Source organism: Camelus dromedarius, chromosome 8 (assembly GCF_036321535.1).
Source record: "Camelus dromedarius isolate mCamDro1 chromosome 8, mCamDro1.pat, whole genome shotgun sequence".
NCBI classification, from domain to species: Eukaryota; Metazoa; Chordata; class Mammalia; order Artiodactyla; family Camelidae; genus Camelus; species Camelus dromedarius.
Genome location: NC_087443.1, coordinates 46,892,725 through 46,911,378, shown reverse-complemented (window position 1 = coordinate 46,911,378; position 18,654 = coordinate 46,892,725). Strand labels below are relative to the sequence as shown.

The 18,654-nt window shown below is 38.7% G+C and overlaps 1 protein-coding gene across 2 annotated transcripts in view; it reads left to right on the top strand.

Annotated features, from left to right (window-relative positions):
- Positions 1 to 3,928, top strand: part of PRKG1 (protein kinase cGMP-dependent 1) — a 1,104,481-nt gene extending 1,100,553 nt beyond the window's left edge. For both annotated transcript variants that reach the window (XM_031461315.2, XM_031461314.2), the window contains exons 17-18: positions 1,193 to 1,259; positions 2,905 to 3,928. In XM_031461315.2, coding sequence (XP_031317175.1) covers positions 1,193 to 1,259; positions 2,905 to 3,003 — 166 coding nt within the window. In that variant the 3' untranslated portion in view covers positions 3,004 to 3,928. The remainder of the gene's footprint in view (positions 1 to 1,192; positions 1,260 to 2,904) is intronic.
- The last annotated feature ends 14,726 nt before the right edge of the window (positions 3,929 to 18,654 follow it).

Sequence of the window (18,654 nt, the reverse complement as noted above, 5' to 3'; positions counted from 1 at the left end):
TAGGTTTGAGAGTTCAGAAAGCATTCTCAGACAAGCACAATTTTCCCAGGCTGATGTTTTTAAGTTAGTGGTTGTCTAACTGATGCAATTAGTCTGTGGGAACATCCAAGGAGACATGTGGAATAGTTAGCCTTGTTATTTAAGACCTTTCTAGTTGTCTCTGGGACTTTATTTAGATCCATCTGACCCTGTGACATTCTAAACAACAGATCCACCAAATTCAATGTCTCCCAATTCATATTAACTGGTATTTTTCCTCTCTAGCATGAAGAGGAAATATATATTCCTAATTCTAAGATTCTATTCTCTACTAGAATATTAAAAATGAAAGCCTTCCACCATATCATGCTTCATTTCCTAGACTAAAACTAAGAGACTATACTTTTTCCCCCCATCATATCCTCTAATTAGAAAATGGTTGGAAAAAATACATCTCTCTTTTTTTTTTTTTAACAGTAGCAGAATTTACCCATATTGACTGGATGTTCTAAAGCTAAACTAAGACCTAATTGGTATTACCTTGTTAGTCTGTTTCTGTAACACTCCCAGGAAATTCACATCCCCAGCAGAGGAATGTATTTACCAAAATACCTATAAATACCTAAAAGGCCTGCCAGGAATTTGGTGTAAGCACTTGAGAATGGTGAAAACTTTTAAAAACAAATTTTAAAAATCCCTTTGTGATGTTTGGTCATTTTCACAGAAAGGCCATACACAAATTACCTTCATTCTAGCAAAAAAGGAAAATAGGATATGTAGAGACCAAGACAACGATATGAGGGGCTGCCCACTGAATCAGTGGCAAAGATGGAAGGATAATTTTCTGTCCTGACACCTCATGTCCTGATTCTGCCTTCTTAAAACATCCTGTAGGGCACCGGGCCACACATATTATGGCATTTATTAAGTTACAATGATTCTGTAGGGACAAGGTCACACAGACATTATGATTAACATTACTAGAATAAAAAGGAGTTGCTTTCTAATTGGCGTTTAAAAATTTGACTACTAGATTTTTTAAAATACACATTCCACATAAGTAATTTTTAAAACCTCCCATTAAATAGAAAACATTTTTTCTCATTGAAAATGTTTGCCTGTTTCCCATCCGTCATGGGCATCATATGTTGTGATGAGAAAGCTTCAGCTGAGGTACAATGCCTTTAACAATCTACTTTTTTTCCTTCCTTAGATGGTTTGAGGGCTTTAACTGGGAAGGCTTAAGAAAAGGCACCTTGACACCTCCTATAATACCAAGTGTAAGTAGACTTTCCAACTTGTAATTGTGTGACACACATGAAGGTGTTTGTCAGAGATCTGCTATTTCAAAAGATTTTATCCTATGTTCAAATTAAAGAAACTATAGGATGTACCAGATTAAAATAATGACATCTAAAATCCAAGCTTAAAAACAGTGTTAACTATGTACAACTATTGACAGAAAACTATAATGAATCTTTTTCCCCATAATATAAAAACTTCATATGTCTCAGCCCAACAATAAGAATATATTAACAACTCTATTTACTTAGTCATGAATTATTACCAAAAATATGTACACTATTTTAAATTTCTGCACATATAAGTTAGTGGGTACATGAGTGTGGTTGGGTGAGTTAGGATAATCTGCTCTTGTTACCTTCCATTTATGATTCCAGTTTACTCTCTGCCATGCTCTGTCATGCTGTGTCCCTAAGAGTCCAACCCAAATAGACACATCAAATCATTCCCTGCCCTCTAGCTTCTCTTTGGCTGCTGTATTGTTGACCAAACCCTATCTCAATAACCATCAATTCCTGGCCAATATTGTTTCCCTGATGCTCCCACATAGCTCCTCCTCCCTTACCCCCATAATACGTTGAAGCACTCCTAAGCTCAACAGTGTTCTTCAAAAGATTCTCTTAACTCTCTTTTCTTAACACATCAGGTGTTTTCTTAAACTGCTAGTCCACTGACTGGACTAAATGTTTACACTATATTAAATAGATTTCAATTGACTGCATTTATCTAATAAAATGTGCCTTAATTAAGGAGGAGAGGGCTTTGCAGTCCTATAAGTCTTTCATTTATATATTTCCATTTTCTGGGACAAACTTCTTATACAGAAACATTTTCCCCACTTCTTAGATTTATTTCTGCTAATATTTATGCTTATTCACAAAGTAAATTACAGATGCTAATTGTATTCATGAAGCTTTGTTTTTAGAACAAGAGCAAAGTAAGAAAGTTGAAGAGATGAATATTAAGCCTAAATTATCTTATTTACCAGGGGTCTCGTTTTATGCAAGAGTAATATAAAATGGGATATGTATGTGATATATTCTATAATATTTAAAACTTCCTATTCTATTATTATAAGGGAAACTAAAGTAAGTTTCTTCACTGCTTTTACTGATGCTCTGCAGATTGGACTTGCCCAGCGCAAGTTTTGCTTAAGTTTATATATGGCTTTTTATTATACTTAGAAATAGGAATAATAGGCAGAGGTCATTTTGAGGATTTTATGTAATTATTCTCATTCCACTCCCCTCCTCTCTTAGACAGCAGCCAAGTTGACCTCTTTCTTAGGTGTAATACAGTACTTTTTAAAAGAGGCTTTCTATGACTACTCTCTTACTCTCATGACATCTTGTATTTTTCCTTTGTGGCACTAAACAAAGTTTATAATTATCTACAGATGTTTATGATTATTTGTTTTAATCACACAATTTATTCTTTCCTAGACTAAAACTCCATGAGGGATGAACCATGTCTATTTTCATTGACCACTGTTACTTACCCCCAAAACAAAGGACAAAACCTGCTGCATAGGAGACATTCCAAAAATAACCCTTTTAAAAAACCTACCTTGAAATTCTACTAAAAAAGCCAGAAAACTTTTACTGTCCGTTCTCTCATTTGCAGGTTGCATCACCCACAGACACAAGCAATTTTGACAGCTTCCCTGAGGACAATGACGAACCACCACCTGATGACAACTCAGGATGGGACATAGACTTCTAATGTATTTCTCTTACCTGCTTCTGCCTTGCTGAAGACAGCTTTTTCTGAGACAGCTGCCAGCAAACCTGAAGGAAAGAGAGAAGATTAGTGCTCGGGGTCACCATGATGCCTTCGATCGATGCTGCTCCAGTAACTACAGTGGCGTTAGGACTCACTGCTTAGATGACAGTAGTGTTCTTCACACGTTTTCTGTTTGAACCTAAAAACAGCAGTTGACATGGTGGTCCTGAAGCCAAGCCTTTCACCAGTAAAGAGATGTTTTCTATTGTTGCAATGACCTTGCTTTGCTCTGATTATAATTTGAAAGACTGTAGGAAACACTTCAATTTAGTAAAAGATAAAAGTCTGTACCTTGCTAGAGTTATCCAGAAGATCAAAAAATAATATATTGGGTACGATAGGTTACTATGGTACAGAAACTGGGCTCTTCCCTTTCTTCAGGTTGAGGGTTGTGGGAACTATTTACTGCAAGCCGGTGTATATACCACACACAAGAGGACCACACCTCTGTTGGTCACAGTTCATGTCAAACCAGTGCTAGAAGTTTCATGATTTTATTTCCCAGCAATGCTGATGACGAGACTGAATGTTACATTTCCTTCTGACAGATTTTAAAAATTGATGTGATAAAAGCACAACTGCTATGGACTCTGCTGAGAACTCTCATAACAGGTAGATACGCGTTTTCACACAGGATTGGAAAAAATCAACATGCATGATATCTGTTCTTTTTGATAAATTGGCATGACAGAGTGGAAAAAAAGCAATTCACAAACCATTTCATACTTTTAAAAATAGTATGCTTAAAGATGGTCCTGGAAATAAATGACTAGCAGCCAATTGGTTTTTATTTATTACCTAACATACCCTCAAACTGAGGCTTAAAATATTCCCTTTTATAAAAATAAACCCTTGGGGTGGGGTCAGGGTGGGGTTGAGAGGGATTAAGATCCATCCAAAAAAAAAAAAAAACTATATAGGTGCTATGTATATCTTTCATCTGTAAATGTCAGTGTCTGAACAGACAACACAAAATCTAATCATTACATGTTTAGCCAGAGAATGAAGCATTTTCACTAAATTTATGAAACCAAATTCCTGTCAGATTTCACTTACACAGCATCGTCTAGGGTTGAGGGAGAAAGGTGATTAAAAACCTATTCGAACTAGCTTCTTGTCTTAGGCCTGAACCAAAAAAGAGACAGAAGGAAAGATTCATCAGATGAGAAACCTTACTTATGTGAGGTCTGGGAACAAGACAAGACCCTGGCCAGCTGTTACTACCTTTTTGTCAGTGGGCAATAGGAGTCCATTAGCTGAAAGCAGGAAATGAGTAGAGAGGGAAACAGAAATCTCATTTCTTAAAAAGTAAATTGGAGCTAAATAAATAAAACAAATACTATAATTCGGAAATAATCACACTACCTAAGAAAGACTAGGTTTGAAAAGATTAAACTGATTTGCCTTTTTGCATGGGGAAAAGAATCAGTGATTTAAATTGAGTCCTTCATTGGCAGGCCAGTTTACTGTTACCGGCTATCTTCAGTCACAGAGCCATTTGGAAGCTTTTCCTAGACAAACGGCGTTATACCTTCTTAGACAAATGCATACTTTTACGAGCTATCATCCTGATTTGGAAACTGTGTTTGCATTTGGTACATTAAATAGAGGTTTGCTTTTTTTCCCCATAGAAAGTGTTTTAAAAAGTCAATCAAATGTAGACATTTCTACAAAACGTATGTCCATCTAGGTCATTATACCACATCCAAGAAGGCATCTATTATGACATTTGTTTGAATATTCATGCTAAGTCTACTTTTGAATCTGATATGAAAATATAATACAGTACGGGACATTTGGAAAATTAAAATACTAAGAGCATATTATATACAATCAGAATAAAGTAAAACGAAAACTTTGATCCTAAGGTATTATTGTTAATCTTGGATTATTGGAGTTTTTTCCCTCCCTTACAAAAGAATTTCTCAAAATCAAACTATTCCCCAAGATACCAACTTTCTTCTACAGAATATAAAATGAAACTATCAACCTAAAATCCAGCTGGCAATGCTATTCAGAAGTTTAATATAAGGCTTTAAAAAAGATATTCCAACATTATTTTTAAAGAGAGACCGTGGTTTAGGCATGCTAAAGGTTGGCTAGAATGTTTAAACCGACCTAGTCATTTCACATAAGAGCATCTTCCCCTGCAACTTTTCAAGTATCTCAGTAGCCCCAGAGATTAGCACTTACAATGGATTGTGTAACTATGGTTCAAGGCTAAGACAACCACCGAGAGGCACACGTCCTATGGAGGAGGAATGTAGCGGCTTTCGGTATAACATGACTGCAGGTCGTTTCTCCGACTCGTGACTGCATCTTTGTTCATTTCACCTGTGGCACTGCATTAGGCTGTCTAAAGCAATCACCAAACAGTAAAGGTGAACTGCAGTTTTCAAGAATTGCTAACGGAAAACATTCATCTACTTTTCAGCATTGACTTTTAAGGATTTACATTTGTCTCACTGAAGACACTAGGGCTAAAATTCATGGTCAGTTTCATAAAGCACGTCTCACTTTATTTCTGACTTTTTCATGCTCCCCTCTATTTCGGGTACGTTAGAATAGTGCCAACTTGTTTTGATTTGTTAACTGACTTTCTTGTCAATACTTCAAGTATGGGAAATAAGGGCTTTCTGTGTGTCTTGACTCACAGGAAAACTGAAAATTGCCAAGAAAAGGAACACCACAATATTTGAGCTAGATTGACTGTATTAGAGAAAATCATTTCTGGAAATTTGCTATGAATGATTTTTATGTTTGTACCTTCTTTGTTATTCACATAGGAATCAGATCCATGTGGCATTTTAAAGATTTATTTTGATTATATTCAAGTAAAAAATTTTACTTAAAATTATGGGATATGCATGTGAATCACACATGTATAATATAAATATTCAACTGTTGGATTTTTCTTGTTTCATTTCTAAATGACTGAATTGATGGTAAACTTAAAAAAATCAGCTACCATACTGAAAAAAAAAGGATATTAGAACTGATTTCATACAGTAGAAGTGATCTGTGCATTACCCATAACAATGTTTTCTTTCACACAGTAGGACCAGAGACAAATATTTATGTAAATAGATATTTTTGTGTGATATTTTGTGGTACATATAACTTCTTTTTTTTTAGTGATTCACAGCATTATTATTTCATTTAATTTGTACTGAATAATGTTTTTAGGTCCAAGTAGACTTGAATTAATGTCATAATTGTCAGTATTATTGAAAATTATGTCAACTGTACTGTTACTCATCTGTCCCATAGTTTAGAACATGACCTGGCTATCTGGCATTGTTGCAAGTGCCTTAAATTCATGGCATCCTATTAAAAAACAAATTTGGTGTTATGCTGCATGACAAAGACAAACACACCTCAAAATGTTGTCCTTTCTTAGCTTGCTGCGTTTTACAGTTCTTTCTGCTAACAATTTATAAGCCTTTATTATATAATATTGATGAATTACAGAAATGATGAAGTTGTTCTCTTATTTCTGTTAAATGTACCAGAGCTGTGTATCTGTTCATGAGATACAGCGTCATTTCTGTGAAATGTATAAATGTATGTGCAGGTCAAATTAATATATGACATCCTATCAGTCTGTATACAGGTATTCCTGTTTTGCTTAGTTGTGCAGGTTCAGTTTTAAAAAAATCAGTGCAGTCAAGTTCTAAAATATCTCATTTTTTAGACTATTTAACAACGGCCCAACTGAAAAGAAAAATTGGAAAATGACTGCTAACCACACCTCGTTATGAAACCAATGACAAAAAGGGACCTTGGTGCACCACTCAACAAAACAGGATGCTTCTCTGAGTTCTTGTATATGCAAATCACTTGTGAGGCAAGTTTTCAACAGACTTAGAAAGATGAACATTGAAAGTGTGTTGTTAGCCCTCCTCTTTATCTGCCCCTGCATCAACAGACAGAGCTCTGGGACCTTGACAGTGACTCAGAGGTTTGGACTTTCCGAGTAAAGGGACATTTCTTTAAGCAACATCCATCAAATTTATTTCAATGTATGATGTTTTTACAACTGGTCAGTTCTTTTGTATTCTTACAGCTATGGTTATTTGATTGTCCTCTTACAATTTGTTCTACATGGGAGAGTCCTTTGTTAGTCAGAATGCAACAACTGTCATCAAATGGTCATTGACCACTTGCACTCTTTTGATGTAGATTAAAAACTTTTTCATAAACTTAACCTGCTTTGATTTGCTCTGTATTTTTCCTGCAGCTGTAATTGCTGAGTGCCTGTTGTATACTTTATAGAGTTGAAATAAAAAAAATAATTACTTTTGAATTTAGTTGATGTTTGATTTCAGACAAGATTCCAAGGATAGATAGTGGAAGAAGCATTGATATATCATACTAGAATTGACATATCATGTAATGCTACTGTTGAATGCCACTGTAAGAATGTAGAAAATATTTATAACCCAAGTATCCATCATAAAATAATTGTTATAATCTAATATAAAACTCATCTAACAAATTGGCTTGAAGAAGTCAACAAGGATAACATTAGGTCATCCAGTGTGAACAGCCACACAAATGTGAAAATTAGCAGTTTTCTATACACAACTATACACAACTACCATCCCACCACCATCACCACAACTATCACACTCCTTTTGGGGCTCCTGTACCCTGGTCAAACTCTGAATTAGGCAAACTATCAAAGGGAGAACTCCTGTATATTACTACATGCTAGGAGGGAATTATTTAATATCAAAAGCCACTTCATTATCTTTGTCTAAGGTTTGTTCACCTGATACCTCCTCTGTTAAACATCATATGCATAAAAGACACAGATTTAGAGAACAATGTGACTGCGACAAACTCAACTCTCCCAACTCCTGGTGAACACGTTCCTGCTCCGTCCCTCTGCCCCTCACTGCAGTGAATGGTGCACAGATTAAAACTGGTTGCATCATAAAGGTCTCCTCAGTCTGACTACCTTGGTCTTGCTGACACATCCCATTGCCAGTGACGGTGAATTGAAACCCCTTTCTAATGAAAACTAGAAATTCAGTTCAGTTAACGTTCTCAGACAGAGCCAATAAAACAACTTTAAAAATTACGTCGCTATGGCACATCCAATAATTTCGCTTTTCCTACAAATAGAATGGAACCATAAGTCTTTAGTATTCATCCTTTCCCACAAATAGAACTGAACCATAAGTTTTTAGTATTCATCTTCTAAGTTCTGTGATTTTCATACCCTTGATTTAAGAACGGATTTCTTTTATCCTAGAAGGTTTTTGTTTGTTTGTTTGTTTGTTTTTTGTATTAATCACAGTTTTTGGAGGGACATGCAGATGAATCCTTATGGTCATTACTGGGTGAGGGGCACGGTGGTGAGGATATTGTATCCACGCCACTGTCACATCTTGTGCATGTTAACTGCAATTGAAGTAAATCATGAACACTTGACTATGGCAATGGGAATCAATAATAAATTTGATATGAGTAGGTTAGTAGTGTGACAATCCAAGTTGCTCATGAGTTATGCTTGCAAATGTACCCTCAGATTCTTAGTTATAGCCCTAAATGTGTCATGCTCATAATACAGGACAGCCACAATGCTAATGTTCTTTTCTGAGAGTCCTATTTACGAGTTCCCTCTGTAGTCTATATTTCTTCTTTATAACCATAAGGCCTACAAATTGACAAACTAGTAATGTTCATCTCTGGCCGTTGTGTTTCTCACCCAAGTTAAGTCTATGAAGCAAACGACAAATCCACCCATATGCCCATTAGCAAAGCCAAACAAGTTAAATCTCAACCTTATGCAAAAAAGAAAAAAAAGAAGAAAAGGGAAAAAGGCAAAAACCAAGGCATCTAGGCCAATGTTTTCCAAATGTCAATGTTATAAATTGTCTGTGGGAAATGTGATAAAAAAAAATAAGAGTTCCAGCATCATTCATAGTTATTTTGAGGTACAGCCCAGTAATCTGCATTTTTAACAAGCACCTTAGTTTATTTTGATAGAAACATTTATATACATTCATGGGAGAGACACAGGAAAAGAAGGCCAATGGGAAAGCATCAACATCCAAAGCCTATTAAATATCCTCAAAAATGTTAAATGATATTTATATTCTACCTATATAAACGTCCCTTCTATTTTTCATATTCAAATAGTATATTGATAATAAACCATTTCTAAGAAACACATCCCTATCTTGACTTACATAGCCCAAAAGATGTACTTCTGGTATCTGGTATATCGGGGCAGGATACTAGGAGTATAATTTGTATGATGGCCCTTAGTCCTCTAGGGAGAAACAGCAATAGAGACTTGAGCTTCTGGCCCAGCTGGATTTTGACTATAGTTCACCAATCCCTGGTTTCCCTCCCTGAGGAACTCCCTGCCCCACAGAAGGCAGGTTTAGCCTTTGACTGGCTTTAGCATTGAAAAAGGAGCCTGTCACTTCAAGAAGGAACATTAAAAGCCAATTATTGCTTCAACACATACTCCCTTCCCTCTACAATTCTTCAGCAGTGGCTGTTCCATCAGGTTCAGAAGCAGAGAGGACGGCAATGAAGAGGAGCAGAGCTCCTACCAACCCGCGAAGGCCTTACGGTGGAACAGATTGTGTGGAACCCCTGAGCTTTTGGCTTTACCTATTTTATATTTTAACAGCATAACCTTGCCTGTTCTGACGGATACAACTAGTAGACACAGGAGACAGCCAAGGCCTGCTTTAGACTTGGCAATGTGAATAATCCACTCTCAGATAGAAAATAACAGAGTAAGTCATTAGACTCTGAATGAAGGGCAGAAAATCTTCAGTAAAGAAACTTGATGAATTCACTCAAATTCCCAGTCCTTTGTCAGAAAATAGCTTAAATGGGACATAACAATGATACATTTTAACAGGCTAACGGAAGGAAACGTGTTTAGAACCCAGACTGTCAAAATTGGAGGAAGCGGCTAAGATGGCGGAGTAGAAGGGCACTCAGCTAGCTCACCCTCTCCCACGAATACAGAGATGTCCATGGACCCACCCATTCACTCAGAACACCTGCTGAACTTTGACAGAACATCGCCTTTTTCAAAAGACAACATTCCTCACAAATCTGGTAGGAGGGGAAAAAAAAGTAAGAAAAAGGGAATTAGTGCAGGACCTGTCCTGAGGGGAGGGAGCAGCAAAGGAGAACTAGCACTTGTAGGTGGGGTCTCCCCCTCTCCAATGGAGAGGTCAGCGGGATGGAGGGGGAGCCTCTGAGGCTCAGATCTGTGCAGAGTAGCTCTTGGCTGACAGAACTAAGTAAAATGGGCACAAAGGGTCCCTGTGACCCCCAGGCCTAGACGCACAAGCCAGTGGGGGTGGGACAGGACAGGCTGCCCTAGCTGGGTGGAGGACTGGGTCCGACTGCACAGAGGCAACCTCAGGGGCCGTGGCTCAGTGTATACAGAACAGAATAGCCTGGGTCCCCCATAAAAAAAAAAGAAAAAGAAAGTAAGCAAGCAACACTGCTGGTGTGCGTTGAGGGGAGGAGTGCAACGTGGCTGGGCCTAAGCTTTTGTCTCCACTGATCCGCGGCACCATCACCTGCGCATTCTCCCAAGAAGAGAGGCGGGGCTCGGCCACAGCCACCATCTTCGCAGGTGAGCAGCTTTCAGGTGGAGCCCGGGTTGAAAACTGAATCCTTACCCAAGGGCTCCGCAACTTCACATGGCACGACTGAGATTTGTTTACAGCCCCAGGCAGAGGGAATCATGTTGCTCTGCAGGTGCCTTTGTGGACCCACACCTCTGAGACAAAGGAGCAAGGACAAGAGCTCTGGCACACAGCAGGGGCGAGGGTTGGTGCGGCGTTTTCAGCGAGACTGCCTACCGTGTGTGGACAAAGGGCTGGGAAGGCTCACTGACCCAGTGGCATGACCCGCAGGCCTCTGGAATGACTGAGCCGAGTTCGCACAGCAGGGTGAGTGCAGGAGCGTCGTCTGGTTCTGGGGACGGCACTGACCCAATAGTGTGCCATGATCCAGGTGTGCGAACCAGAAGTTGGCAGGACTGCACTGGTAACTCTGAGGATAGAGAACCTTTAGGCACACCACAACAGTACACTGACATTCCCTTAGCTAAAGTGGGGACAAGGCAGAGTCAACAAAGAGTACTTAAAGTGCTCCAACCCCACCTACTATGCACCACAGCTCAGAAATAAGTTTGGAAGCCTCCATTCCAACAAAAGGGGAACAGACCCAGCCCCTGTCAGGGCTGTGACAACCACAGAACAAAAATGGAAACAACAACAAAGCAGGAGTACCAATACTGATTTCAGAAAAAATAGACTTTAAAACAAGGTCATAAAGAAAAGTAAAGATGGACACTATATAACGATTAAAGGAGCAGTACAAGATGAGGATATTACACTTGTTAACATATATGCACCCAGTAAAGGAGCACCTAAATAAAGCAAATACTAATAGACATAAAAGGAGACATTGATGGGAATACAATCATAGTAGGAGTCTTTTTAACACTCCATTAATATCACTGGACAGATCTTCCAGACAGAAAATCAATAAGGCAATTGAGAAACTAAATGACACAATAGAACAGTTGGACTTGGCTGATATTTTTAGGACATTATATCCCCCCAAAACAGAAAATACATTCTTTTCAAGTTCACATGGAACATGCTCTAGGATAGATCACGTTCTCGGGCACAAAAGAAGCCTCAACAAATTTCAGAAGATAGACATTATCTTTAGCATCTTTTCTGACCACAATGCCATGAAATTAGAAATCAACCACAGAAAAACAAAGGAGGAAAAAAATGACAGCATGGAGATCAAACGACATACTACTAAAAAACCAATGGGTCAATGAAGAAATAGAAGAAATTAAAAAAATACTTTGAGACAAATGACAAAGAAAACACAACCACACAACTCTATGGGATGCAACAAAAGCAGTCCTAAGAGAAAAGTCCATAGCAATACAGGCCTTTCTCAAAAAAGAACAATCTCAAAAAAGAAAACCAAACTAACCTATCACCTAAAATAATTAGAAAAAGAAGAGCAAATAAAACCTAAGATCAGCAGAAGGATGGAGATAATAAATAAAATAATGATTAAAAAATTAAAAAAAATAAATCAAACCAAGAGCTGAGTTTTTCAAAGAGTAAATGAAATTGACAAACCTTTGGCCAGGCTCATCAAGAGAGAACACAAACAAAGTAAGAAAGGAAAATGGAGGGATTACAACAAATACCACAGAATTATAAAAAACCATAAGATAATACTATGAACAACTATATGGAAAAAAAATTGGACAACCTAGAAGAAATGGACGTTTCTGGAAACATACAGTCCACCAAGAAGAAACAGAAAACTTGAACAGTCCAATCACTAGAAATGAAACAGAATTAGCACTGAAAAACGTCCCTGCAAACAGAAGTCTAGGACCAGATGGCTTCACTGGGGAATTCTACCAAACAGAAAGAGGAACACATACCAGACCTTCTCAAACTTTTCCAAAAAATTGAAAAGGAGGAAGTACTCCCAATCACATTCTATGAAGCCAACATCACCCTGATACCAAAACCAGGCAAAGACACAAACAAAAAGGAAAATTACAGGCCAATGTCACTGATGAACACAGATGCAAAAATCCTCAACAAAATATTAGCTAACAGAATCCATCAGCACATAAAAAAGATAATACACCATGATCAAGGTGGGTTCATTCCAGGGACACACGAATGGTTCAATGTACACAAATCAATCAATGTGATACACCACAAAGGACAAAAACCACATGATCATCTCAATAGATGCAGAAAAAGCATTTGATAAAATTCAACACCCATTTATGATAAGAACTCTTACCAAAGTGGGTACAGAGGGAATATATCTCATAATAAAAGCTATTTATCAGAAACCCACAGCCAGCATAATTCTCAATAGTGAAAAACTGAAAGCCTTCCACTAAAATCTGGAACAAGGTAAGGAGCCCACTCTCACCACTGCTATTTGACATACCCTTGGAAAGCCTAGCCATAGCCATCAGTCAAGAAAAAGAAATAAAAGGGATCCAAATTGAAAGAGAAGAGGTAAAATTGTCACAATATGCAGATGATATGATATTATATATAGAAAACCCTAAAGACTCAACACAAAAACTACTACAGCTGATCAAAGAATTTGGCAAGGTACTGGGATACAAGATTAACTTAACATACAAAAGTCAGTTACATTTCTTTACACTAACAATGAATTAGCAGGGAAAGAAAGTAAAGAAGCGATCTTTTAAAATCAGATACAAAACAATAAAATACTTAGGAATAAATCAAGGAGGTGAAAGACTTATACATGGAGAACTACAAAACATTGATTAAGGAAATTAAAGATGACTTAAAGAAATGGAGATATATTTCATGCTCTTGGATTGGAAGTATCAATATTGTTAAAATGGCCATACTGCCCAAGGCAATCTACAGATTTATGGCAATCCCTATCAAATTACCCAGGACTTTTTTTCATAGAACTGGAACAAATGATTCTAAGATTTACATGGAATCACAAAAGACCCAGAATTGCCAAAGCAATATTAAAGACAAAGAATGAAGCTGGAGGAATAACCCTCCCAGACTTCAGACAGTACTACAGAGTGACAGTAATCAAAACAGCCTGGTATTGGCATAAAAACAGACGCATGGATCAATGGAGCAGAACAGACAGCCCAGAAATAAATCCACAGACCTGTGGTAAATTAATCTTTGATAAAGGAGGCAAGAATGTACAATGGAGAAAAGAGTCTCTTCAGCAAGTGGTATTGGGAAAATTGGATAGCAGCATGCAAATCAATGAAGTTAGAACATTCCTTCACCCCCTACACAAAAATAAACTCAAAATGGCTTAAAGAATTAAATATAAGACAAGGCACGATAAACCTCCTAGAAGAAAACATAGGAAAAACATTCTCTGACATAAATCTTAGCAATGCTCTCCTAGGGCAGTCTACCCAGGCAATGGAAATAAGAGAAAAAATAAACAAATGGGACCTAATTAAACTCATAAGCTTTTGCACAGTAAAGGAAACCATATGCAAAACAAAAACGCAATGGGAGAAAATATTTGCAGATGATGCAACTGAGAAAGGCTGAATTTCCAGAATATATAAACAGCTCATACAACTTAACCAAAAACCCACCCAATCCAAAAATGGGCAGAGGACCTAAACAAGCAGTTCTCCAATGAAGAGATACGAATGGACAATAGGCACATGAAAAAAATGCTCAATATCACTAATCATCAGAGAAATGCAAATCAAAACTGTAATGAGGTATCACCTCCCACCAGTCAGAATGGCCATCATTCAAAAGTCCATGAATGATAAATGCTGGAGAGGCTTAGAGAAAAGGGAACCCTCCTACACTGCTGGTGGGAATGTAGTTAGGTGCAGCCATGATGGAAAACTATATGGAATTCCTCAAAAAACTAAAAATAGATCCAGCAATCCCACTTCTGGGTATATATATCCAGAGGGAACTCTAATTCAAAAAGATACCTGCACCTTAATGTTCACAGCAGCATTATATACAATAGCCAAGACATGGAATTGTGGTATATTTGTACAATGGAATACTACTCAGCCATAAAAAAGAATAATGCCATTTGCAGCAGCATGGATGGATATAGAGATCATCATCCTTAGGGAAGGAAGCCAAAAAGAGAAAGAAAAATGTCACATGCTATCACTCATATGTGGAATCTAAAAAAAAAAAAAAAAAGGACAGTATGAACTCATCTACAAAACAGAAACAAGAAACAGACTCACAGACTTAGTAAACAATCTTACAGTTACCAGGGAAAGAGGATAGGAAAGAATAGAATGCTTCTCTATAGCACAGAGAACTATGTTCAATATCTTGTAATAATCTTTAATGAAAAAGAATATATGTATGTATATGCATGACTGGGACACTGCTTTAAACCAGAGGTTTACACATTGTAATTGACTGTACTTCAATAAAAAATAAAAATAAAAAAATGAAATTGATGCAACATGTTACTTGGGCCACTTGTGTAGAGTCAAATTTAGATGCACCAGGGTTAGTGACATGAAAAGCAAAGATCCCCTATAGAAATTGCTAGTCATGGGATTGGGGAAATTACAATTCCTAGGGAGAGCATGATTCTTCAAGAATTTTCAGAAGAGATGAAAGGCTGAGTGTTTTAATGATAAATACAAATTAGAATAGGAACAAAATACTATCTTAACTCTATTCATGATATCATACGTTGAACTCTTTGCCAGGTTATATGTGCCATAAATTACTTTAGAAAGTAGTGTGAATTACTGGGGTCTTGGTTTCCTTACCCCTAGGAGGATTATTAAAGTGCCTTTAGTGATAAAATTCTGCAATTCTAAGTTTCTTTACTTTTCTGAACCATCCTTTCCTTATTTTTCAAAAGCAGCGGCTGGCAAACTACAGCCCAGGGACCAAATTCAGCTCCCCAGCCTGTTTTTGTAAATAAAGTTTTATTGGAACAAAGCCAATACCTATTGACTGCAGCTGCTTTCACACCACAGCAGCACATGAGCTGGGTACTGAGAAAGAGGTCACATGGCAGTGAAAGCCTAAAATATTTACTGTCTAGCCCTTTCCAGAAAAGTCTGCCAAACCCTGTTCAATGTACAATGGACCAGTGACTGCCAAGTTGAGTTTTTTTAATAGAGCCCCCGGATATGGAAGTGATGTCTCAGAGTCCATCAAGATGGAATATGTAGAGAAAAACAGTTGACCCTCGAGCACCACCGGGGTTAGGAGCACAATCCTTCATGCAGTAGAAAATTAGCATATAACTTTATAGCCAGGCCTCCGTATCTGTGATTCTGCATTCTCGGATTCAACCAGCTGCAGGCTGTAGCACTGGAGTATGTATGTAGTGGAAAAAAAACTGCATATAAATGGGCCCATGAAGTTCAAACCCATGGTGTTCAAGTATTCATTGAATACGTGCTAAAGAAAGGAAATGTGCAGTGAGTAGGTTCCACAGGCTCCAGATTTCTAACTCAGATTAAATCAGAGAAGTTCTGCTATTTGTTTCATGTGCTGGGGATGTATGTGATATTTAACTTTGAAGAAATTATTCTGTTAATTTTTAATGGTTGGAAAAAAACCCCCACTGAACTAGATTAAATTTGAGGTTCTTTTCCTGTGCAAGTTTCTAGGTATGGGGTTGCTCATTTCTTAGGAGAAAAATTAATTTTAAAGATCCATAGGGATCAAAGTTAAGGTAATGGTTAAGTCTGGGGAGAAGTAGTGACTGGGGGGGGGGGCACCTGGGGTGTTGGTCATTCAGTCTCTTTATCTGACTAGGGACACAGTTGTGCTTACTTTGTGAACACTCACCACATTGTACGCTTGCATATTTTACCTAAATTAAATTCACTTTAAGTAAATATTTAAAGTAAAGTAACTTAATTAAATTTATTTACAAGAGTTGAAACATATAACAAAATACAAATATATGATATACCAATAGTTAGGACTTCATACAGTTTCTTGTTCTCTGTATCTGAGTTCAAGGGGGTATGACTACTTTACACCTTTTCCTCATGTATAAAATTAATTAGTGTGTAAAAATAACTTCAATTTAATATATATTTTTTAAAAGTCTCCATTTCTCTAGCCCTTATTCCCCTCCAATCTTTTCTCCTTATTGAGATCCAATTCATCTTTTTAAAAAATGCCAATCTTACCTTGGCATCCCTAGTTCCTTTCAGTGTCTCCCAGATGCCCTAAGGATACAATCACACCCCTTAATGAAGTTAGTTCCCCAGGCTCCCAACCACCTGCTTGGCTTCCAGGCTTTTGCAACTACTTCCAGTCCTACACAGAACTTCATACTCCCTTCTATCTTCCCACCTTTCAGGGACCAACTCAAGCTGTTGTGACCTCAGCACAGGCACAACCACCATTAGGAAACTCCCTTGGACTTACTAGTGCTCTCTTGGTTCTTATACACTGGTCCAAAGTCTAGAGATAGAGAAAACACTCTGACTGGAAAAGGACTCTGAAAGTCTAAGAACTTGTTTGTTTGTTTGTCTGTTTGCCTGGGAGACCTGATGGAGACTGTGTCATCTTGAGACTACCGGGAGACAGCTAGAAAAGTAATACACTTATTGGGTAACAGAGGACTCTTTGGAGAGAAGGTGATCACAGATAGTGTGGGACAGATTTGGACATACTTCGCTTCAAAAAGTTTGACATATGGAAAGATTAGGGATACCCAAAGATAATTTAAGAGTTGTTTATTTGTATTACAAAAAGGTGGTTCCTGTTTGACTGAAAAATAATACACTTCAAGAGGTGTCCAAGATGGTGGAGTAGGAAGAGCCTGAGCTCACCTCCTCCATGGGCACACCAAAATTACAGCTATTGACAGAGTAACTATCGAAGAGAAAGACCTGAAGACAGGCGGAAAAGATCTTCCATGACTAAAGATACAAAGAATCCACAAGGAGATGGTTAAGAGGGACGGAGACATGGCAGTTGAGACCCATACCCCCAGGTGAGTGACCTACAAACCAAAGGATTGTTTAAATTGCAGAGGTTCTCCCCAAGGAGTGAAGGGTCCCAGACCCACATCAGGCTCACCAGCCCAGGGGTGCTGCACCGACCAGGAAGATGTGCCCCCAGAATATCCGACTTTGAAGGCCAATGGAGCTTACACTTAGGAGAGCCAGAGGGCTGCACGAAATAGAGGCTTTACTCTTAAAAGGCGCACACAAAATCTCACATGTTCTGAAACCCAGGGTAGAAGCAGCAATTTGAAAGGAACCTGGGTCAGACCCACTTGCTAATCTTAGAGAGCCTCCTGGAGAAACAAGAGCCAACTGGAGCTCACCCTGGGGACACAGATACTGGTGGCAGCCATTCTAGGGAGTTCACACTACCACAAGGGCACAGATGCTGGCGAGTCCCATTTTGGACTCCTCCCTCTAGCTTGTTAGGGCCAGGATCTGGCCCTGTCCGCCTCCCTGCTGGCAGCAGTCCTGGGATGCCTCAGACCAAGAAGCTAGCCAGATGGGGCACACCACCACCTACCAGCAATTCAGCTGCCAAAGAAGTCCATGGGCTCCTAGGCACCCTGGAACCAAGCCTCTCCTACCAGAAGGCTTACAACCCAGACCCACCCACCAGTGTGCTGGCACTAGCTCTGGGACCCTCTGGCCCTGAAGCTAGCTATAGGTACCCAGACCCACCTACCAGTGGAAAGAAACTGACTCCAGGGACCACAGGGACCTGAAGCCAAAGATCCCAGGACCTGGCCCTGCTCACCAATGGCCAACAGCACCCCTAGGACCTCCTGGGCCCCTGCCCCAGCCATCTGCAGGCCACTATCAGCTTTGGGATCCCCAAGTACCATAGCCAGATACTCCAAGACTCAATTCCACCCATCAGTGGTCCAGCACTAGCCTTAGGACCCAGCCTTCCCCACCAGCAGGCCAGCACCAGCCCCAGAATCCCCTGGGTTCTGGCCGTGCCCACCAGCAGGCTGATACCAGCTCTGAAACATCTTGGGTCCCTCAGTCACCCATCCCTGGATCCAGCTCCACTC